Below are 24854 nucleotides of genomic sequence, written 5' to 3'. Positions count from 1 at the left end.
AAGTGTGAATATCCAGATGCCACTCAAAGAAGAAGGACGTATTCTTAGGAATGGTATGCAGCCTCCAGGTGGGTTACCCAGAGGTGAATTTGAGCTGAATAGAATCCAAAGGGAATTGCACAGGTGGATCAAAGGACTAACAAACTCCATCAATGTTTCATATTAGAGAAAGGTATGTAGTTAAATTGCATTTCAGCCATATAAACTTATGACTACTAGAGGATTTACTTTAATCAATTCCTTCTGAACATCTGAAGATCCACCATCTTGCCAGAATCCCTCCAGAATTCAAGATGAGTTCAGAATCACTACACCAAGCTTATTTGCTTTTATTTTTAAATCTAGTTTTCAGTTATTTACAATTTGTTTCAAGCCTTAATAAAATATTCCATGAAAATAACAACAAAATTATAAATGGATATTTACTTTTAAATCTCTCCTATCAAATTGAAAATATATTTTAGTTTTGTTAGCAATGTTATCAGGTAACTTTTAACATTAAATTAAAATAACTGCCTTTGTAACTATGCAAATTATTCACTTAAGAATCTATGACTAAATGGAAAAGTGGATAGAGAGGTTCCTTTTTTTTTTTTTTAAGTGCTACAAGCTATCTTGGAATTCAGCCATTAAAGAATCTATTTCTTTAAATTTGTTGGTTATGTTCTCAATACACTCCCCAGCCCTGAAAGCTATCCCATCCATAATAATACAATCCTCTTGAGTGTAGTTTTCCATTGGACTTCCTTCAGTACTCTCTGTGCTGCATTTCGTTACCTGAAAAGCAAATATGCATTCTCTAGATGCATTACATTAAATTTAAAAACAACAACATTAAGCAATATGCTTTGTTATCAAGTTAACTCAACATGTCAACAATCCATAGTCCAAATATATGTAAAACTCTCATCACAAGCAGTCAAAGTGTGAATTTGCCTGGACATACTTTTCGGTAAACATAAAGCATCTGGAGGAATATAGTGGTATGTTTATATGAGCAATAAGCGGTAAGCTGAGGTATAAATCTACAGCACTTCCAATAGGCCATGCACTAACTGTCCATGTGGACCCTACTGATGCACAGTAAAAATTCCCTAGTGCACTTTGATTTACTGCTGTTTCAAACCACAGCACGTCAACACACTTGAAACTTTTAGTGCCCATGGACACTTAGTGCATGACATGCTGGAGCACTGTAGATTTACACTGCCGCTCACAGTGGTGTAAATCTACACCAGTAAGTGTAAGTCCTCCTGTAAATGTGTCCTTAATAAACCAAAATCTCTTCTATTATATTGTCATTTTACTGAGATCTTAATATGTGAAGCTTAAATGTAAGAACCACTTTCTACCAAGAATACTGTGAAATGTATCTCAAACCAAAGGGAAGCAATGCTACTCTTCACTATGCAACCTGTAGATTATCAAACTATGGACAAAGACCCCCAAATGAATGTATGTGTCAAGGCACTGCCTCTGCAGTTTTCTCCTCAACTACAGATACAGAAGCCTCTCTAAGTCTTAGGCACTATGGTTCTTAAGAGGGAACTAAAGAGATAGACTGGTTAAGTGAGAAAATTTGTCTTACTTACCCAGAAAATTTAATTCTGGGTAGAGATATGGGTCTATAAATTCAACAGTGATGGGTTCTACAGTCTCTCTGCTATAGGAGGTGGAGTCCGGTGTTTTGATTGGCCGAGCTGACTCTCCAGATAACTCCTCCCACTGAATAGCCCCTCCAGAGAGTTGTTTCCAAAGCTGCTATCGAATCTGCATAACACACTTTCACATATTAACAGTAGCAAAAAAATCTGCTCAGCATCTAAGCAGGGAGAAGGGAGGAATAGCTCAGTGGTTTGCACATTGGCCTGTGTAGTGGGGTGGATTGCCCCACTCCTGTGAGTGAGGCGGCAGGCCAGGCCCTGTGCGCCTGTGAGCACAGTAGAAGAGAGAGAGAAGAGAGCCAATCAGGGCAGGTTTAGTAGCAGCCAGCCAAACCCAGCCAGAGAGAGGTATAATATAAGCCCCCAGAGGCAGGCAGTCAGTCTCTCCAGGCCTTGGCTCGACAGGGGAAGGTCAGTCTCTGGGAGAGGAGACACTGCACAGCGGCAGAGCGGCCCAGCTGCCAGAGGCTAGAGGAGCTTGAGCTTGCCTGCCAGGCTGCCAGGCTGCAGGAAGGGAGGGGAAGGGGGAGGGCAGGGGGGGTGGGGCGAGGGGCCCAGGACAGGGAAAGGAGAGAGAGAGGACAGAAGGAGGCAGAGGCCAGGGGTCCCCTGCTGGGACCAGGAGGGGGAGAGGCCTGGGTCCCTCCCCCCTCCCCAGTGCAGCACACCCAGGCCCCAGGGTGAGGCCATCATCGTGCCTCGATCCCATCTATGAGAGGAGAGATCGAGCGAGAGCGGGGTAGAATACTGGGTGACTGGGGTGGTAGGGACTGGGAGAGCTGGCAGATGGATTGGGGGCTGCGGAGGGAGCAGTGACCGAGAGGGCGGGCCCGAGCCGACGCCATGCGCCCGAGAGAGCAGCAGAGAGAGAGAGAGAAGAGGACGGGACACACAGACAGAGAGGAGACACACTGGAACCAGCTAACTCCCAGGAGCTACACGGAGGCGCTGCTGCTGGGGGCGTCAGTCACGTTACACGTGGTGAGAATGTGTGGGCGGAGCGGGTCCTGATGATCCAGGGGACATAGGCGGGACAAGAGAGAGAGCTGAGATGAGACTAGGGGAGAGAAGAAGAAGATAGAAATGAAGAAGAGAGAGAGAAACTGAGGCTTGGGGGGTAGCTCTCGGCTGCTGCCGCAGAGCAGTGTGCTGGGCCTGCTGGGTGCTGCTGCAGGTGGATCCATGATACAGACCAGGAGAGAGATAGGAGGCAGGGCGCGAGGCCGGGGCCTGGGCTGGGGGGCTGAGCTGCCTGCTGACAGAGGCCACTCCAGGAGTGAGAGGGGAGAGGCCTGTCCCTGAGGAGAAGGCAGAGTCAGACAACCTGGCCAGAGACCCAGGGAGTCTGGGCCACCAGGGTGTGTGAAAGGGTGTGAGTGGAGGACAGTGAAAAGGGTGTGCCCCAGAGAGGGGCCAGGCCTCCCCAAGGCCAGAGAAGGGGCAGGAGAGGGCAGGCAGCAGCAGAGAGGGTGGCAGGGGCGGGGCAGGAAGGGGGTGGGGCTAAGCCCCAACAGCAAAGAGCCAGTGTCAAGAGCAGAGGGAGTGAGGAAAACTAAAGAGGGAACGCCCTGCCAGCAAAGAGGGAGGGTGCCAGGAGGCTGTAGGTCAGACTGAAGGGAGCAGAGAAAGCACTTAAGGGCCAACCCACGGGAGGGCAAAGCAAGGTGGGGGCCCAGGTGTGGAAGAAGACCACACGGGTGGGACCACAGACAATAGAAGAGGGGAGGGGGGGACCCAAATAGAAGAAGGAAGGAAGCAGGTGTGTCAGTGAGTGGAGGGCGGGCGCTCCAATTGAAGGAGGGGCTGAGGGCTGGAGAGAGGGGGGGGGGGGGGAGGAGGAGTTCTTAGGGGGGGTTGGGTTCTTGGTGGTGGAGTGTGGGAGGGTGCCTCTCCTGTAGTGAGTGGCAGAGTGCCAGGTGAGTGCGAAGACAGTGAAGATTGAAGCTTAGATGGAGCCAAGCAGGGGCCCAGAGAAGAGCCAGCCAAAGAGAGCCAGGAGAGAGCTGAGCAGCCTGCCAGCAGAGCAGCCCAGGGGGTCCAGCTGGGGCCAGCCAAGGGAAGGGTCAGAGTCTCAGGGAGGGAGGTGGCGAGGGGAGGGGGGCTGCCAGGAGGCCGGGGGCAGGGAGGGCTGGGAGCTTGGGAGAGGAGGCTGGGAGGCTGCAGGCCCTGAAGGGCCCAGGGCCAGGGCCGGGAAGGGAGGGCCAGGGGGGGTGCAAGGAAGGGGGGGAGAGGGAAAGGAGAGGGAGAGAGTGCCTGGAGGGGGAGAGAGGGAGGAGGCGGCAGGGGGCCTGGGTCCCCCCCCAGCCCCCATCAGGCAGGCACCTGCCCCTGCCAGTGGGATCGTGCACGGGCCATCCCTGGGGGAGGCCAATGGCACGAGCGCGCACCAGGAGAGGATTAGAGCGCTGGGCGGGGAGAGGGCTGCACTGGGTGTGACGGGGAGGGATCAGGGGGCAGGGCGCAGCGGAGGAGGGGGGCAGAGACTGAGGCAGGAGGGCAGGCCGCAGTGGCCAGCAGAGCCAGGGAGAGAGACGCAGAGAGAGGACGGGACGAGAAGAGGGCGAGGGAATTCACAGAGACACACAGCGAGCAAGGCTGCGCCCAGAGGACAGCCTGCTAAACCCAGGGTTGTGAGCTCAATCTTTGAGGGGGCCACTTAGGGATCTGGAGAAAAATCAGTACTTGGTCCTGCTAGTGAAGGCAGGGGGTGGGACTTGATGACCTCTCAGGGTCCCTTCTAATTCTATGAGATAAGTATATCTCCATATATTATAACAGTCTAACCTGACAAAAACACATTAACTGGGATAACCCCAAGGGTCATTGATTTAATATAAGAATACCTGTTATCTATCAGCTTTCCCTAAAAAGGAAAGAAAACAATGCAACATTACTGAGCAATAACCTCCTGAAAGAAGGAGATGAAAAAATACAGGGTGGGATGAATTCATAGATCTATCCCCCTATCCAGAACAAAAATTTCCAGGTGAGACAATTTTTTTTCATTCTCACTTTGAGAGATGGATTCATAAATTCAATAGTCATCCAATTTTTTAGCAGTACTACCAACTCACCCCCATCACTACCAATTGTTGGGTTGGCTAAGAGTGAGCTATGGCTTAGAAAATCCTTCTACAAAAGTCTGCTTCACCTAACTGAAGTCTATTCATTTTATAGAAATTAGCCAACATTTGCAGGGATACCCAAGATTGCTGCCCTGCAAAACTGTCCATATGGTGCACTGGACTGAATGGCCCATGAAGCTGCCATTGCCTTCTTGGAATGGGCTTTAAACTTGAATGAGCGAGATTACCCTTAGCTTTACATTCCTTGGAAAATCTCCCCCCTTCCAATATACCTTGCTATGGAGGACCTGGAAGCTTTCCATCCCTTAGCTATGTGGTATTTTACAATGAACAAAGTGGAAGCTTCACTAAAGACTTCTGTACTGTAAACATACATCTTAATTTGCCTTCTAGACATCTAAGATGTGCCAACCCCTTTCTTTTGGATGCTCTGGATTTGGGCAAAAAGAGGAGAGTGAAATCTCCTGGGATTAGGGTAAGAAGGAAATTATCTCAGGAATGGATGATGGGTCTGTCTGTCAAACCACCCTTTCATTATAGAAAAAACATAATTTTGAGGGAGGACAGAGAAGGCTCTCAACTCTGATACCCTTCATGTGGGTGTTACGGCCACTAGAAAGGTGACTTTAATTGCCAGGAAATATAGTGACCCTTCGGAGAGTGAGTCAAAAATTGACACCCGATTCCCTCAAAAGCATCTAATATTAGAAAAGATCCCATGGACTTACCCTTGAATGGAAGGAGGTATGATAAGGGCAGGAGCATTGATAATTTATTTGTTTTATGTGTTGGTGATGGGGTCAGATAGGTTGACCCTGGGCTGCCAGAACTAAGGCTATAACCAATGCTTGTACTCACATCTGTACAAGTGAGTTGTACAGATGCCCCTGAGACCAGCTTTCCTGTCAGAAATTCTAGGAGCAATTTAACCAGTGTTGATCCTGCTGTGTATCCTTCTGATGAGCACCAAAAATCAAATCTTCTCCATATTATTGCATACCAAGAGCTGGTGGAAAACTTTCTGGACTTCAGTATGACTGAAACTCTGTCACTGGATTATTTTAGTTTGAGGATTTGATAGATTTTGTTTGTTTGTTTTGTTCTGTTTTAAGGTGACCTCTCAATAACCAGGCAGTCAAGTTGAGATGTCAGGTAGCAATGGAACAGATGGTCCCATGACAGTAGATCCGTCATGGACTGTAATGTTAGTGGAGGGTCACTGACCTCTCCACTGTTGTCTGCATACCTGTTAGATGGTGCATATTATCATATAAAAAAGAGGCAGAGCCCTTTGCCATACCTAGGAGAAAGCATCAACTTCCCTGGGCCGACAATCTCCCCTCCTGGCATAGAAGTTGTTCGTCTTGGAAGTGAGCTGGATGCAAAGAGATCCCATGTTGGTTTCCTAAAGGTCTGGGATATGCGGTCAAACTCTCTATGGTGGAGACACCATTCCCCCTTCTGTGGCTGAGCAATCTGTTGTGGAATTGTTTTCCTTTGATATGAATAGCTAGAACTGACAGAATATTTCTCTCAGCCCACCCAAAGAAAGTTGTGGCTTACAGCTGTAATGAGCTCAACCTTGAGCCCCCCACCCATTTATATATGCTATGGCATTTGTGCTGACTGTGAATACAAGTATATTTCTGGAATTTAAGTGGGGTAGGAGTGCCTGAAGGACTAGGTGAATCGCCTGCACTTTGAAGCAGTTTATGATGTACTGAGATTCCATCTGTGACCACTGCCCTTGTATCATGTTGAGATGTGTAAGCTCCACATCCTTCCAAGCTGGCATCCATCATTGTGGTGTCTCTCAGTGGCTCTGCCAAGTGGATATTGTCTGTGAATCTTGTCAGATGTAACCACCATCTGAGGGACCTTTTACTGTGGAGGGAAATCTTACAGCAGTAGTTCTCAGACGTTTGTACTGGTGACCCCTTTCACACAGCAAGTCTCTGAGTGTGACCCCCCTTATACATTAAAAACATTTTTTGTATATTTAACACCATTATAAATGCTGGATGCAAAGCAGAGTTTGGGGTGGAAGCTGACAGCTCACAACCCCCCATGTAGTAACTTTGTGACCCCCTGAGGGGTCCTGACCCCCAGTTTGAGAACCCCTGTCTTACAGTGTGTGAGTTGGAATTGTGAATGTGAGTAGGGAAGCTCAGTAGGTAGTACTGTGGGCACCTGAAATGAAATTTTGCCCGTGAGAGTAGGCATATGCATGAAATTAAGATGACTAGAAGTCATAGTAAGAGTTTCATGAGGGAACACTGACTAGGAAGAATGTTTTATATTTGCTCCACAATCCATGCTTGTCTTTTACTGCAGAGTGTGGTGTCCAGCCAAACCCCCAATTGTTCTGTCTAGGGATGAGCTGGCTTTTCTCCAAACTGATTATAAATGCATGTTGTTGAAGGATGTGTACTGTCAGTTGAGTGTCTCTGATTTCTATAGGAAGGGAGCTCTTATCAGAATGTCAATGAGAAAAAGGGTACAGATGTACCCCTTGCTGACATAGAGATTGCCCTATTACCCTCAGCACCCATGACTACCCTGAGGGCAGTGGCAATGCCAAAAAGAAGGGCTTTTGTACTCCATGTGCAGAGTACCATAAGGAAACCTAAAATACTGTCTGTGGCCGCAAGGAAGGGAATGTGGAGATACACCTACTTCAGATCCACAGAGGTTAGAATATCACCCTAGATTATAGTTGCCCTGGTGGACATGAATGGGGTCCATTTTGAACTTGTGGAAGTGAATCTACTTTTTGAGAGTCACCTCTGAGTTTAATGGGCCTGGTTTTCCCCCACCTATTCTTAGAGAATATCTCTTCTCTCCCACCACCTATATGAAGCATCATAACACCGAAAAGGCTGCCTACATTAGAAAAAAGCTTAAAATTTCTCTAATGAGCATTAACATAGAAGAGAGATTTTGTTTTTGTCCTGTGCTTTGGAGGTTGCTTTTTCTATTGGTCCCCCTGCCAAATTTCTCTCCAGAGTATGGGTTTGCTACCAAAAACCTGTCTTTCAGAAATATCTGCCTTCCATGTCCATAGCCATAGATGCCTTCTTGAGACCACCATGGATATCCTGGATCAGATGGAGGACCTGAAAGCATCAAGTGAGGCATCTGAAACTACAGCAGATTTAGGGAAATTCTTTTTAAGGAGGATCCCACCCCCTTGTCCCTTTTCAGGAATGTCAGAGAGTAGGGACACAGTATAAGCAAGTATGGCTTTGCTGTTTCAGCAAAAAAGTGGCCTCCACTGAGGCTTTCAGGGCTGCTGAAACTGCTGCATAGTCTCTGCAGAGAGCTGATTCTATTAATGCAAGTTTTGAACAGGACTTTTGTTCTAAATCAGATGCTTTATCTTTGCTGAGTTTACCATTCCATCCTTTGAGCCTTAGGCAGGTCTGCCAGAATGGGCTTGTATGGGTCAGTTTTGAGCCCACTAGAAAATATTTTCAGGTATTTTCTGTCTCTTTAGCCTCATCCTCATCCCCTTTTTAATCTCTGATGGCTGAGTGCTCATGGGAGATATCTCAACAAGAGTAACAATCTTACACAGAATAGACTTGAAAAAACAATAGTTCTGGGGATCTTCTAGGATTTCTTTGCTTTATATCTGCATGTGTGACTCTAACTCCAGAGGGAGGAGTAGCAAGAGAGAGGGCTGAGGATTTGGAGTCATAAGAGTCTGCTAAGGACAGCCTAAGCCTACAATTTTCCACTGAAGAGACTCTAAGATGGCTACCAAGAAGGCAGGCCCAGAGCCTATTCAAAATGGCAGCCTGTGGCCACTGCAACCCCTCTACAAAGGGAAGAGGAGACAGAGGTGGGAATACTAATTTTTTAGTGCTGCCAGTGGTTCTTGAGACCCCTAAGGAACAGAGGGGATGTCCTGACCACAGCACACCCACTGGCAGGGACAAAGGGAGGTCCTTGCAACACTCATAGCCCCCCCTGCCATGATCCTTTGGCTAGTGGAGGGGGGGAGGGAGTGAAGGTGACTGGGGTCCCGCACTTCTACCATGCACCAGTTCTGTTGACTGGCACTCCTAGGGCCTTCATAGTTCACCCAGCAATGGGGCCTACTTTGCATCAGTAGCTGCAGACTGAGTCCTGGTGTCCTTGGCTGTTTTTCAGCTCCCGGTGGCTTTCGCAGTGCACGCTCCTGCGGCGAGATACCTGGCAATGCAACCCGGTCCATGTCAGGAGCCAGAGATTGGGCTCTGGTGTTCTGTGGCACTTTCTTCAGCGCCTTGTCTTACTGGGGCCCTCATTTGCCTATGGCTACCACCACACTATCTTATGAGGCAGCCCAACAGCCTGTTTTTCAATCCTGGTAGCACCAAGTTTGGAGGAACAAAAGACACTTTTCCCCTTCAATACTCTCAGCCCTTGTCCTAACCCTTATTTCAAGCTTTTTCAGCCAATATCAGGGATAATCTGTGGGGAGAGATTGGAGCTCTGTGAGGTAAATTTTAATTGCCCTTAAAAAGACATTAACTCTGTACAAAGGAAAAAAATGCAGAGAGCTGAGGGAAAAATAACCTAGAAAAACAGGAAAAAGAAGAAAAAAATTACAAGTATCAGAGGGGTAGCCGTGTTAGTCTGGATCTGTAAAAGCAGCAAAGAGTCCTATGGCATCTTATAGACTAACAGACGTTTTGGAGCATGAGTTTTCGTGGGTGAATACCCACTGCATGCATCTGACGAAGTGGCTATTCACCCACGAAAGCTCATGCTCTAAAACGTCTGTTAGTCTATAAGGTGCCACAGGACTCTTTGCTGCTTTGGCCAAATTACAGATGTCCTAACTCTTCACCTGCTTCACTTGTGGAGGCAGAGAAAATTCTGGACGGGTTCTTAAGTAGAAGAAGTTATCTGAAGAGTGAGCCTGACCATCAAACCATCTGACTCTGCTACTGATAAAATGGAGACTGAAAAACCCATTACTACTGAATTTATGGACCCAACCCCCAAAGTGAGAACTGTTTGTGTATGACATAGTCCTTGGGAATCAGATGGATTTGTAATAAGACAGGAGCTCCTTCCTCATACTCCTAAATTGGGTGACAGTCCACTGCGAAGGAGTGGAGCTGCCATTGGGAACGGGGAGCCAAAGGAACAGCAGACAAGCTCAGATGTTCCTCTCCCCTGAGGGTGTCCTGAGATTTATATGGATTTCAAGGCATCTGTAGTGTCAAGGAGTTGGACACTTTGTTCCACAGGTAGAAGCTATCCGCCCTCACCTTCTCCCATTTCTAACTGAACGATTTGGAAAAAACTCATGTCATTTCCAAAATTATAATGGGCATATCTGAGTCCACTCTCAGGGTAGGTCCATACTTACCGCGCGGGTCGACGCAGGGATTTCGACTTCTCGGAGTTTGAACTATCGTGTCTAGTTCCCCACGCGCTCCGGTCGACTCCGGAACTCCACCACCGCGAACGGCGGTGGCGGAGTCGACCTTGGAGCCGCGGAGTTCGACCCTGCCGCGTCTGGACGGGTAAGTCAGTCGAACTAAGGTAGTTCGACTTCAGCTACGCTATTCGCATAGCTGAAGTCGCGTACCTTAGTTCGACCCCCCGCCCCGTAGTGTAGACCAGACCTCAGTGACATTCATCTTGCTACAAAGTAGTACAGATAGTATAACATTTCAATGAAATCAAGTTTTCACCGTGCTTCAATATTAAATAATCCTACAACTAATTTTAATATTTTATATATAATTTCAAGCCATTGCTTTTTAAGATTTTTCAACCAGTGTTAATTCAGAATGGACATTTGTTTTGTTTATAGCCCCAACTCAGGGCTTCCAGACTTCCAGTGAGATTTAAGCATGATATGCACCACTAGTACTACTATTAGACTCATAAATGCTGATTGTCATAAAAGTGTTTAAATGCTTTGAAACTCTTTATTCATGGTAATTGTTTCTTATCTTTTAAAATTGTAGACTGGGAGGCTAAACAAAATGCAAAATTTTCTTGTATGCTACACAAACTGATGTCACAAAACTATAGCAGGAACAGAATGATATTAAAACATTATTGGCTGAGAGATTCTGGAATGGGCAAGAACAAGAGAGGCCACTGATTTGTGGAATGTAGCACATTTATAATGCTGGACAACATTCTGTAGGATGCTGAAGGTCAATAAACAAAATGATAATTCTACAGCCCATTTTTCATTTTAAGAGAATATTAAAACATTGGATAAATGAGTGTAGGACATGAGAGGAAGGTAGGAGAGCCTTCCACTAACGCTGACCTATTCCAGTTTCATCAGAGAGGCATTTAAGGAGTGGCCAACTTTCTAAACAAATTGTAGGTGACCTTTCCTTATACTGTTGCATTCGCAAACTCATTCTCAGGAAGCATGAACATAGCCTGAAGAATGTAGCTTAATTTTTTTATAATAAAATTTTAAGTAATTTGAATAAGATGCTCTTATGCTACTCTTGAAGACTTATGCCAAAAGCTCAGATATACATTACTATCTACTGGAGAATATAGCTTCAATACTTCTATCAGATAGACGTTTGACAGGCTCATCATATAACCAATCCTCTTTTTCTTTTTGGGTACAAATTTTGTATTCGGTAAAAGGCTGTTCAGGGAAAACTGGAAAGAAAATAACATTTCTAGAGGAAGCAATGTATTTAGTTAATATTTTTCTCTTCTTTTTGTTATTAAAATTTTGATGGAGCTTTCCATGTTGAAAAATGAGGGGTGGAGGTTAAATGAAAATTTTCTCCTTCCCAACTTAGTTTACCTTGTTCTAGATCCTACAGTGAAATCTATTTTGTTTGTCATAACACAATCTGCTGCCACAGAAATTATTGTGATTTCACAAATTCAGCATTTTAGATCTAACCCTTTCACCTGTATTCTTTATGTGAGTGAGTACAGTATGAAAGACTCCCCTTTGCTGTGCTTTTTTCCCCCTGAGTTTTGGCCTCATATGCTGCACAATGCTTTAGGTCAAAATGCCTTTAGAACCACTGGTAAATGAAGTTCATTGTTGATAAATGCAAAATAATGAATATTAGAGGGGAAATTTTAAATAATTGATACACCTTTCAGGGTTCTAAGTTAACTGTATCAAGTCAAGAAAGCGTCATTATAGACAGCTCAATGAATACTTCTACTCAACATGCACCTGTGGTCAATAAATCTAACAAGATGTTAGGATAAGGATGAGAATGGTGAATGACACAAAGAATATTATAATGCCTTTATATAAATATATAGTGCAGCCTTATCCATTTCAAAAAGGATATTGCAGAATTAGAGGGAATTCAGAGAAGAGTGACAAAAATGATCTAGGTCTGTCAAGAACAGAGATTGAAAAGACTGTGATTATTTACTTTAGAAAGGAGAAAAATGATCAGACTCACAATAAAAGTATGTAGAACAATGAATGGTATAGAGAACACAGATCAGAAATTTCTGTTCTCCTTGTCTCATAATAATAATAATAATAATAATAATAAAGAACAATGGAGATAATGAAAGTAAAAGGTCAAAATTCAAAATCAAGAAAAGGAAGTACTTTATAAAACTAACTTCTGGAACTTATTGGTACTGGAATAACCTGAGGTCAAGAACATGAGATTGAAAAAGACTGGATATTTATATGGATATCAAGGATATCCAGAGTTTTCATAATTAATTATAAAAAGTTTGGAAAGGATATTAAACTTTGTGCTTCAGAGATTAACTTAATCTCCAGGATCAGGATGAGACCTGGTGCCTGATTCACAAAGGTATTTAGGTACCTAAAGATGAATATAGGCACTTAGAGGAATTTACAAAAGCACCTAAGCAGATAAGGTGGGAGTTAGGTGGCTAACCTACTTATGTGCTTTTATAAACACCACTGAGAGGTATCTGTATCTTTAGGCACCTAAATACCTTTTTAATCTATCCCTAATGCAGGGGGCAGATTATCCCACATCAGACCACTACAGGGTTCTTACACCTTCCTCTGAAGCATCTGGTCTAGGCCACTAGCAACAGTCAGGATACTGGACTAGATAGACCTCTGATCAAATCCTATGTTCCTAAGAAATAGTTCTCTGGTGGGAGGAGATTGGGGGACTCCATCTTTCATCTTCAGTAGTATGGAGTGATTATCTTGGTGGAGGGTTGGGGAAGGAGAGATGCATCGATATGGCCAGAGAATTTAAAGCTATATATAGCCAAGCAGTCAAATCCCTCCCTACCTATGTCATGTAGCAGTTCTACAGAGTCTCTATAAACAGGAAAGAGGAAGTTGATGGAGGGAGGCAACTCCATCCTTCCAGATTCCATTTGCAAAGCTTATTTATATTTATCTCACAGAGGGGAGAGCCTTTGGCCCTGCACTATGACTTTATTGCAAGAGTGAATAGGAGAATTGCTAAAAGGGAAAAAGCCCTTGTCTGCAAACAAATGATTTTGTAATTAGCAAGAACAATTAAGACAGACAATTTAGAGGGACATTCAGTTTATGTCAAAACTGAATAGATCTGAAAGTTTTCCTATTATAGCAGTTCTTCTTTGAAGCTTTTATTAAATACACATTGCAAAATTCTCATGGCAAATTCCCACAAAGATCAACAAATAATTGTACACCATATCCCCATGAAGTACAAAATTTCTAAAGAAAAAAAAGGACGTAGTGAGGCTAAACTAAGAATTTTTGCCTCAGTGCAACCCTATCCCAATTCCTTGCTTCCAAAATTTGGTTAAAATAAAAGGCTATGTGAGGCACTAGGCATATCCCATCATTTTAAGTACAAACAGGTACACAACACTTTTCCCAGAGGAGGAGCCAACAAATATGGTCTTACCAGTTCTGAAACCATTTTGACCTAAAGAATCATCTTATCTTGCACATGAAATCAAAACTTATAGAAAACAAAGCCCAGCAAAGGGGAGCTAAGAAGCCCATAGTCCAAGAGAATCAAAGGAAGTGTTTTTTTGAGAAACAACCTTAGAATTAAAAAAGAGGCCTCTAGAGAAGACTTAATTAAGCCCTGTGTTCACTGGAGTACCAGTGTTGCAAGGAGTGGGTGGAAGGGCTGTAACCTTAAATGCAGTGGCAATGCATGGAACTAATGTTCCAAAGGCTATGAAGGGAATGGAGTATTACGGATAAAGCTTCAATGGGCTGCAGGCACTATCCCACTGAATAAGAGCCCCATGAGAATAAAACATCCTGCAAAACTATTTCCTTTTCAAATAAAAAAGACTAACACTAAACATAACATAGTAAAAGATGAAGGAGTATGATGCTGTGATTTAAGAGTATGTTACTATAAATTGAGACAATCCTTTTGTAGGCAGGTGGCACTTTACCAAAAAAGGGATATATTTTTGGTGTATAATGTACCACATTACACACATCTACATCACATATCAGTTGAAAGCTTATTTTATATATGTTTAGATGAGGTAGGATGTGGAACTTCCAAGTGGTACTGTAAGTCTGTAAGCACAGTGAAACAATGGTACCCAAAATGAGAGTGTCATATTTTTTGCATATTTCCAGAAACATTGCAACATGACTCTGACTACAATTTTTGCTGTTTTAAGTAAATTTTAACCCCTTAATGTGGTGTTTATTGGTCAAAGCTACCAAATGACAATGTATTAAAAGATTTTTGTTGGTTTTCAATGGACAAGTATTTTTTTTTTATAAACGATGACACTGTTTAGCAGGGCAAAAATGGCAAATAACATTTTGCAATATACTAACATTAAATGTTTTCACATTGCATATCTTAATTGTCAAAGTATCTCACAAGTGATTATAATAATTTTCTATATTTTCAATTGAAATTTTATGGCCATATCGGTCTCACATTTAAGTTTGTGCACCAGTAACAGTAGATTGTATAAAGAACAGGAGTACTTGTGGCACCTTAAAGACTAACAAATTTATTTTAGCATGAGCTTTCATGAGCTGCAGCTCACTTCTTCGGATGCATAGAATGGAACACACAGACAGGAGATATTTATACATACAGAGAACATGAAAAGGTGGAAGTATGCATACCAACAGGAAGAGTCTAATCAATGTACTGCATGGAGGGTAGTTATAAATGTACATGAATTCCTAATGTAATGATTCTCCATTTGTAAGCTTTTGTACATATAATGTAGTATCTGCTTGGTAGAAGGTTTTAACTTGTAATTGCCTATGCATGCAGTACTAGCCTTTGAAATATTCTAGAAACTAACTTTTTAATTCAGTGACACTTATGCATAGGTCAGAATTAGTGTCAGATATGACAATGCACAGTTTCATATTATGAACATGCAAAAGCTAAGAGAAAAAGAAATGGCCTAACAAGAAGTAGTGAAGACAAAGTCTATAAACGAGTCCTTGCCCCTGCACTGAAGAGGTATGAAGAGCATATTACTGCCTAACAAATGATGTCATCAACAATATGACAAATTCATTTAATCCTGAATCACATCCAGAGGTGCTTATCAACATATCTACTGAAGTGCGTGTAATATCAGATGTAAAGAGAATCTACTGAAAATAGCAGATATTGGTGAAGAACAAATGAAGAGATTTTTGAGAGGCACACTTGATTCTGATGGGACACATAGCTTCTTCAGCCCAGTCAAGAAATCTGGCATCAAAACTTTTGATAATATGTCCAAGAAGACCAAATGTAAGTCTCGCAAGGGAGGGACAATTGCAGCAGCTTTCAGTCCATAAATTGTTTTCCGCAGAGCCCTACCCTTAGCAAGACACAGATATATTTCAATGGCAACTGTTCTTAGTCTCCCAATGTGTCTATGTCTGTGTCTATGTCCCTCTTGCATGCTGATGGAACAATGAGAAGAACAGAAAAAGCTGAATTAGGACATCATATGGAAGCTCAAGCATCCATAAGCATGCAACAAAGAAACCACAGTGTACATCAGAGATTCCATGGTCGTCAAACAAATGATGGCTGGAGACAAATTCCACAGATTTGATGAACTGGTAGCTGAGTACTTGAGGCAGGTCCTAAAAGGATTTGACAAAGCTAATACTGTAACCGAAGTCCTTGATAGATATGACAACAATAACTGAAAACTGCAGAAAGACAGCACTGGACAGGATCTAAAGGTTGGACGCAATATGTTGAAATAATACAGAGTCATTAACAGAAACAAATGCAAATATTTCAAAGAGGTCATTTTTACGTGTTGATGGTGTCATTGTTTACCCCATTTCTATGGTAATGGCACCACTTGAGAATCCACATCATACCTCATCTGAAGACATAATAAGCTTTCAAATGTATGTAGAGAGGGTACATTAAGATGACCAAATTGGTGGTGTCTTCTGCTTGCCTATTGAAGTGCAAGAAGTTCTGTCTCCAAGACCAATCAGAAATGAGCTGTGTTATGACAGTAAGACACTTCAAAAGACATTAAGACTCATTACGAATTCTTAATATCTCAAAATATTTGAAAACTTCTTTCCTGGTCGTAGATTGGAAGCACAGGCATAAGAGTGGCAATCCAATAGGGTAGATACCGTTGGAAAACACCACTTCTTTATGTTAGATGTTACATTTGCCTTTCAACTCTGGTCCGTGTTGCTAACAGGTAAGCCTGTAACTGCCAGTGGAACTATAAGAAGATATAAGTGATTCTATCAATTTGCCATCAGATCACCATTCCTTGTTGTCTCCTATGGTTCTGTACTTTAGCAGCCCAGTGGATGTGGATCCTATGTAGTTTATCATTACTCTTTATTTACAATCCCTGAGACAGTTTTCAATTCATGTGAGAACACTCATGTTCAATCCAATTTGGATTAATTTTTCAAGTAAGATTTTATAAGGAACAGTGTCTAATGTTTTAACTAATGTTCAGATATCTTATACGTAATCAATTCTCTTTTACAACTGATTTTGTAATTTGATAAAAAAGTTATCAAATTTGTTTGTTTTTTCTTTATAAATCTATGCCATTCATTGTGCATGTTTCTATTATCCTCTAGTTGCATGCAGATTTTTCTGTTAGACATCTCTTCCATTATTTAAGTAGGAAATTACATTAGATTTACCGGACAGTGGATAGAATTACATGATAATAAGGTATTCAGCATATGCTTCCTTAGAAATACTACCATGGTATAATCAGCCAGTTTTCCCATTGATGTATATTATTTTGGATTACCCACATAAAGAGGTTACTTACCCTACTGTAACTGTAGTTCTTTGAGATCTGTTGTCCACATGTATTCCACTTCTGGTGTGCATGCACCCTATGGGAATGAGATTAGAATCTTTTTTGAATAGTGCTCTACATGCCCTTTGGGACTTCATAGCTGAGGGCATAAAGGGTGAGATGGATGCAACCACTCCAGTTCCTTTGCCAAAACAGAATCCATATTGACAAGGACTCCACAGTAGCAGAGAAAGAAAGTGCATTGTGGAATACATGTGGACAACACATCTTAAAGAACTACAGTTACTGTAGGGTAAGTAACTGCTCTTTCTTCTTTGAGTGATTATCCACATATATTCCACTTCTGGTGATTCACACGCAGTAATTCACATCTCATAGGTGTAGTCGATTGAAACAATGATTGTAATACAGTTCTGCCAAAGCAGACATCAGATCTGAAGCCCTCTATCAAAAAGTAGTGATGAACAAAGGTGTGGACTGAACTCCAAGTAGCTGCTTTACAAATTTCTGAAATTGGAACACCAAAAGAGAAACTGCAGAGGCTGCCAAAAGATCTGACAACAGCTAAGTTTTGGGATTCCCTACAAGACTTCTTTCCACTCAGCTTCCCAAAAACTCAGTTCGTCTCCAGACTTCATCTCTCAGATATCTTTATTTGGCATATAGCAATGCTACACTGAATTGATCAGTCTCAAATGCGGGGGGTGGGGGAGGCAGGGTGGATGCAGAGTACATCACAGCTCCAAAGTTACACAGAAACCCTGTCCCTTTATATACATTACATATCTCATTGCATTTACTATACATTGCACCACACTTTGACTTGGTTACTTTGCAGGAAGCAATCCCTGTGCAGCATGCTCTGTCCACGCATTTTCCATGATCAACATACTCCTTACCTCATCTCTACAGTCCTAATTTATCTTGTCCATTGTTATCTTGTTCATAGTAAATGGTTCCCTGGGTGTTCTCCCTCTTATCTTAGCTGGCTCAGACATTGTCTTTTTAGCCTACTGATCTATTTACTCACCTTATTTAGCTCAAATGTCCTGTTTTCAGCCTGATGATTCATTTATCTCCCTAATACTATCTTCCAAAGAAGGAGGCCTTCCCCCATGCATTTAATTGTTTATATCAGGCCAGGCCTACCTACACTAAGAGCTTGGCTACACTGGAGAGTTGCAGCGCTGGTGGTGGGTTTACAGCGCTGCAACTTACACACCGTCCACACTTGCAAGGCACATAGAGCGCTGCATCTCCCTGGCTGCAGCGCTGGCTGTACTCCTGCTCTGCCTTGGGTATAACTATTGCAGCGCTGGCGATGCAGCGCTGCTCCGCCACTGTGGCCACCAAAAGTGCTGTAATTGGCCTCCAGCAGAATTTTCCCATAATGCTTTTAACTAAAGAACTCTTTGTTTTGTTATGATGCCTCTCTTTGTTTTGTTGTGAACTCGGGGCTCCTGGAGCTGCTTATCTAAAAAACAAACACAGCTCCTGTTTGCTGTGAATGAGGCAGGCAGGGGGATGAATGTCTACAGCTAGTGTTTGCTTTAGGAGAGAAACAGCACGGCAGGGAGGGGGAGGGGGGGAAGGGAGTCCGTCGGAGCAGCTGCTTATCTGGTCTGCAGGCTGTTTGCATTTAAGAGTGAATGAGGCGTTGGGGAAATGGTCAGAATTTGCAAGGCAGGGAGCTGACACAGTGTCGGCTCCAAAAATCCACTCTCTCTCTCTCTCTCTCCCCCACACTCCCTGTCACACTCCACCCCACCCCCCTCTTTTGAAAAGCATGTTGCAGCCACTTGAACACTGGGATAGCTGCCCATAATGCACCACTCCCAACACCGCTGCAAATGCTGCAAATGTGGCCACACTGCAGCGCTGGTAGCTGTCAGTGTGGCCACACTCCAGCACTTTCCCTACACAGCTGTACGAAGACAGCTGTAACTCCCAGCACTGCACATCTGCAAGTGTAGCCAAGCCCTAAGGTGGGAAGTTTGGCTTGCCCGTGAATAGTATGAGATTTTGGAAATATAACCCTTTCTATGCTATTAATGTTAATGCCTCTCAAAAGTACCTAAAATATTTAAAATAATAAATGTAATATAATGCTATCCCCCCATGTACTAAATAACAATAATTAATGCCCCCATTAAAAACTGTAAAATTTACCCTGCCCCTATTTAGTTTTTAAATCACTTCCATATATCCAAATTGCTCCAAAAAAGCTGTTATTTGGCTAGCAAAGGGCACAAATCTCCTCTAAAAAAATTAGCTAAACATTTATAAAATGGTGAAAATAGTGCAGCAGCAATTTAAAATATTCTTAAGGACCAACAACACAATAAAAAATTAGGACAACTAAAAAAGGCCACTGGTATTATTACTAAAGCACAGCTAATCCAGGAGCAAGCTAAAGTTGGTAAATTACATGTTATTCTGCCCTTAGTTCAATAACCCAAAAGTTACTAACAAAAATGGTATTAAATATCATTAAGGCTAAAAAGGCATTGCAGTAACATCTGGCATGTTCAGAAATTCAAAATTTCCTGAATAACCAGCTAATGGCCATTCAAAGTAATCTCAAGCATAAGGCATGGCCTACTGCCCTTACAAATACCTCAAAAATGCCATCTAATTTGTGGCCATAAAAATATACTTAAAAATTTTCAAAATAAATGTGCAAGTACTCGCAGTGCTCCTTCCAAGCATATGGGCCAGTAAAAGGGGTGTGGGCTCCCACATACCAAGTCCTGCCACGGCCATAAAAAAAATGCATGTATAACTAAATTATTCACCGTAATATCTAAAAAATTAAACCATCTAATAATGCCTAGCCAATTTGTTGTTAGTGCTCCTAAAATAACACCTAATATTTAAATTAAAATAAAAAATCAGTAAACATTTTGGCCCTTAACACCCCCGCAGCTTTAGTGTGTAAAAAAATTAAAGCAAAAAAAGTTGTCACAATGTTTAACAAAGTTTGTTAAAAAGGTATAAAACTAAAAACTATCCTAAGAAAACACCTGCTTTTTCAAGCTAATAATAGCTGTGTGTATGTTAAAGCCACCACGTTGCAAAATACACATTTTAATCATACTACTGCTGCAGGCAATCATATTATTTACTGGCCTGCAAATAAAATCCTACAATCAGCCCTTAGGTTTCAAATACCTTTTAATTAAAATACTTTAGTGCTTAATTGGTTTCAAAATTTGCTTTCACTATTACCAAAGGTTGAAAAAAATCTCTAAATTACAATGGCAAATTCATATGCTTCAAAATATATATCAAGTTAAAAAAAATGCCTTTCATACAGCTTACAACGTGTCTACTTTATGTACTAAATATAATGTATTGTGATTTGTAACTAAAACTGTACAACAACCCTATCATATTATTACCATAAAAATGTTACTGCTTTTATTGCTGTTGTTTAGTTTAAAATTATATTATTGTTGTAAAAAATGTAATAATAGTAATACCTTTCATGTCCATGCTAATCATGTATTGTCATTGCATCCAATCAAAACCCCTAAGGTTAAAGCTTTTACTGTAAAATCTAAATCCAAGGCTTAATGCAAATAAAGATTTAAAAATGTTTGTTGTGCTAAAAGCACAAAAAAGGGGGGTGGGGAAGTAAAAAAAAAAACTAACAGGGATGTGAAGGGGATTTCAAGTCCACGCAGTCTCCTTATGTAAACAAGAGCCAGGCTAGCTGTAACCCTAATAATGCGAGATTTGTAGAAGCAAGGATTGTGAGAGGCAAGTGGGAAAGAACTGTGTGAAAAGTTGTTGCGGCCTTGTGTTCAATAAGTATGGAATATAGACTATAGTCTAAATAAAGGTGAGAAAAATAAGATATCAGGATGACCTATGTATAAACAAATGCAGTTGTTGCTCATTATTGTATGTAACAAAGGTATAAATGCTTGCTGTAATTGTTTACCTAGTGAGAGACCTGTTTAGCTCTCTCCCTCCATGCAACTGCTAGAAAAAATAAAGTATCTAACTTGCTGCACCCAACCTAAAAGTAAAAACTCTGTTTTTCTCCAACACTGGTAAGTTGAGTTTAAAGTCATAGACTACCTTAGATAAAAAATTCAAATGAGGTCTTTATGTCCCTTTGTCCTTGTGGAATACCGTATACGGTGGTCCTACCATAAGGGGGGGTCTCAGGGAGCAGAGTCCCTGACTGATGGGAAGACGTGAATGAGAAACCTGGCCATTGTTGCGTGCGACAAGTTTGTGTAGCTTTCAGCAGGAGAATGACATCTGCCAGATATGGTCTTGTGGACCTGATGGAGAGAACTGAAAGCTTATGGGCTAGCAAGTAATCGAGAATGGAGGCTGCTGCAGCCTTCCAAGGTGGTCAATGATTTTGTGTCACCTAAATAGAGAACCTTTTCCATTTATTCACGTCATCCTTGTTGAGTCTTTTCTAGTGCAAACTTAGAAATTCTGGATTGCAGTGGAGCAGGATCTGTCTGTGGTTATCAGCCAGCATCCAGGCTGTGAGATGGAGAAGTGTAGGGTCCAGGTGCAGGATTTGGCCCTTTGTCTGCATTGGGATGCCCAGGTGCCTCAGAACCATGACTGGAAGCTGTATTGACAAGGTCATCAGGCCCAAATACAAAAATTACTTGGGCCATGCTGGTGCTATCATCCTCACCAGTGCTGTGTCCTATCTGAGCCTCCTCGGGACCCTCAATATCAAAGGAATGGGATGGTAGGCATACATGAGTCCCAGAGTCCATGAAGTCAGGAAGTCATCTGACAGAGAGCCTGGACTGGATGCCATTCTGGAGCAGAATCTCTAACACTTCTTGTTCTGGTCTGAAGCAAACAGGTCTATTCGTGGACATCCCCATTTGTAGAAGATGTCTTGTAGAACAGAATTCTTGATGGATTATTTGTGATTGATTGAGTATTGTCTGCTGATCTGATCTGCTAGTTTATTTTCAAGGTCTGGGAGTTATAGAGCCATTGGTGTGTGACTTGAGGGCTGATACAATAGTCCCATCAGTGAATTGCTTCATGACAATGGGGCAATTACCATGCTCTGCCTCATTTGCCCTACTGAAGTGGAGGAGAAGGGATATAAATCTTTCATTGGCAGAGATTATCTTTCAAGAGTTCATGAGGGTCCCAGAAATTTTTGTATCAGTATCAGGGCTGGGATCAATGAGTAGTTTCTTCCAGGAGGCCAGAAATGGTGACTCTGATTAGTCCGATACCATTAGGTATTCTAGTACTACAAATGTTATGGGTACCACAACAAGAGAAGGTAGTGTTCCCTCCAGCCTGAGATGTGAGGTTGGTACCATACAGTGAAGTGCTAGGTGCTCCATCGTAGGTGCCAGAGGCGTGGTACCAGGACTGACAGCTTAGGTTACACCGGATTCTTTAGTGCAATGAGCTTCAGTGCTAGCATGGGAAGCTCTGCCATTTAAAATTTCAGTTCCAATTGCTTTAGTGTCAGATGCTTCAATTCTTGTTTGTCAGTACCAGGCACACAAGTAGCTTCTCCAAGCTGCACTAAAATAATCTGGTGACCCTTCAGTGTCGAAGTGTCAGCAGTATCCAATCTGGGCCTTGAACTGCCTCCTAAGGTAAATCTGCTTGGACCCAGAGAGGGAGATCTGTGGTCACCAGGAAGCACCCTCTCTCTTCAGTGTTGAGTGAAGGAGGGTAGGGAAGCTCTGGTTGACTCCACAATAGAGGAGTGGGACTTCCTCAGTGCCAAATGACCTCTAGTGCCTGGGGTAGACACTTGACTTACTGGAGAACTCACAGAGCTGGTGTGATCCAGTAAGATGGTCTCTCCTTCAGGACACAACAAGGCCATCATGTACTTCTCTAAGAGGAAAAGCTTCAGGTGGGATTCCCTTGCTTTTGGATTCTTTTGGGAAAGAAGCAGCATATAGAAACTTGCATGATATAGGTACTTCCCTAAGGCAGAAGAGGCAGTTAGGGTGTCCATAATAGGAACAGCTGCCTCCCAAGAGAGATAGGTTTTGAATCTAGGGGACTTTGACTTCACTATGTCTGGGGCAAGGTCTGGGGCAAGTTAAGCATATCCTTAACTTGAAGAGGGTTTTTTTTTCCTTTCTTTTTTTTTCCCTTTTCTTTTTTGCCAGTGGGCTTAAACTATACCAACTATAGCTAGAGCATTAATTAAGAACTAACCATAGAAAATCAGTTGCACATTGCGCATAGACACAGACACTGAACGTGTTCCATCTTGTAGCCCTAGGCAGTAAGAAGGAACTGAAGGTCACTTGCTGTCACCTCACCTTTATGACCTCAGATATGGAGCACCAGAGGGTACAGACATGGCCCTGAAAGACAGTGCTATTTAAAAAGATTGCACTCTCGCACACTTGGTGTGTATGTGTACCAATAATGGAATAGATGTGGACAATCACTTAAAGACGATCGGATTAGGTGCTTTTTTTTTTACACTTAAATAGAGGGGAAATAAAGTAAACATTAGCTAAATGGGCCATTGAATAAAGAAGGTAACTTATTAAGTGTGTTGCAGATACAAGATTAGCTGTTTGGTGATCCTGGACCATGTGCAGGGAGAGTGTGGATCTCTAGAGGCCATCTCCTAGCTAGATATACTACACCCAAATTTGAAATATAGGTATACGAGTATTTCAAGTGAGATCTACTTGTCTGCCCTCATGCAGACATCTGCAGTATAATTAATAATGGGGATATCAGTGGATGCATCTCCCTGAGACTGGGATTTCAACCATGAATATTAATTTCAAATATCTTGTGTTTTAAATATAGGATACAGTGAAACTGGTTTGTATTAAATATGATCTTTAAACAATTTTATTTTATATCATTATTATGATTAAATATAAAGCATTCAAAAAGTGGGCAGTATACATTGTTTTCAGAAGTATGTTATATAGTCATTAAAACATATTTAAAAGTGTCTTTCTTAAGCACTATCATAAATTCCACTAAAATTAAAAATGTTTCCAGTAACTAGTTAGCAATACCATGTATAATTCATACCTTTTCTCCTGAATCTTTTCCCTCTCCATTTCCATACAACCCACAAGTTGTTTTTAAAGGGTCTGCAACATGCCTGAGAATTTGTTCCAGATCTTTTAATATAACTTCTGTCTCAGAGACAACTAATAAACGAACAAAGTCAATAATTTAGCTAAAATGCCTATGTATATTTATGCAACATTATTAATGAAATTTAATTGACTGAGTAATAAATAATAACAGTGGGGAACGGATACAGAAAATCTACAGGGAAAATCATTACTCAAAACATGGAAAAGAAAATGGGTTTCCTGTGATAAAACCATATGGGGCTAAATTCCGCTATCATTGACACTGGTGAAAATCCAGAGTAACTTTACTGGCTTCAGATGTGAGAACAATTCATCCTTTGGTCTTTAATGATTTGAAATCAACATAATTGTCAAGATTAAGTGAAGAATAGTAAAAGAGTAATCTTGTTAGGTAAAATTCTTGCAATTTGTATAGCACTGTTATACTGGATATGGGTAGAAACTTGCCTGAAAATTTTTTAAACAAAAATAAAAAGTAACTTCTTACATTACTTTACAAAATATACCTCTTGAACTTTCTGGATAGAAAATGTCTGAAAGGAGATACAAAATGCAACAAAACTCACAACGCCAAGAGGCTCTGCTGAAAGCAGAGCTCTTTGGAGACAGGTCACTGGTGGTCTTTCTTCTCTTTCCTATAGAAATAGGATGGTGGCAACTGCAAGCAGCCTTTTCCAAAGGCAGCAGGGATATGGGGGCAGGAGGCCACATGAGGTCATCTCCCACCTTTCCGTAAATGGACACGACACAATGCTACCATGAGAATGCTCAACCAGTCCCTTCTGACCAGCCTTGTT

The 24854-nt window shown here is 42.1% G+C and overlaps 1 protein-coding gene across 13 annotated transcripts in view; it reads right to left on the bottom strand.

The window, feature by feature from the left end:
- Positions 1-520: 520 nt before the first annotated feature.
- The window catches only part of ZCWPW2 (zinc finger CW-type and PWWP domain containing 2), a 119492-nt gene continuing 95158 nt past the window's right edge, over positions 521-24854 (bottom strand). For 9 of the 13 annotated variants that reach the window (XM_039527102.1, XM_039527105.1, XM_039527109.1 and 6 more), the window contains 2 exons: positions 23987-24108; positions 521-777 (listed from right to left, as the gene is read on the bottom strand). In XM_039527102.1, coding sequence (XP_039383036.1) covers positions 604-777; positions 23987-24108 — 296 coding nt within the window. In that variant the 3' untranslated portion in view covers positions 521-603. Of the gene's footprint in view, positions 778-6050; positions 6126-7802; positions 7867-8854; positions 8948-16963; positions 17031-23986; positions 24109-24854 lie in introns of those variants that run through there. The other 4 variants (XR_005594977.1, XM_039527113.1, XM_039527112.1 and 1 more) reach the window with 4 other exon arrangements.

Source organism: Mauremys reevesii, linkage group 2 (assembly GCF_016161935.1).
Source record: "Mauremys reevesii isolate NIE-2019 linkage group 2, ASM1616193v1, whole genome shotgun sequence".
Lineage (NCBI taxonomy): Eukaryota > Metazoa > Chordata > Testudines > Geoemydidae > Mauremys > Mauremys reevesii.
Note: the sequence above shows the minus strand (reverse complement) of the source record. Positions and strands in the feature narration are given on the sequence as shown.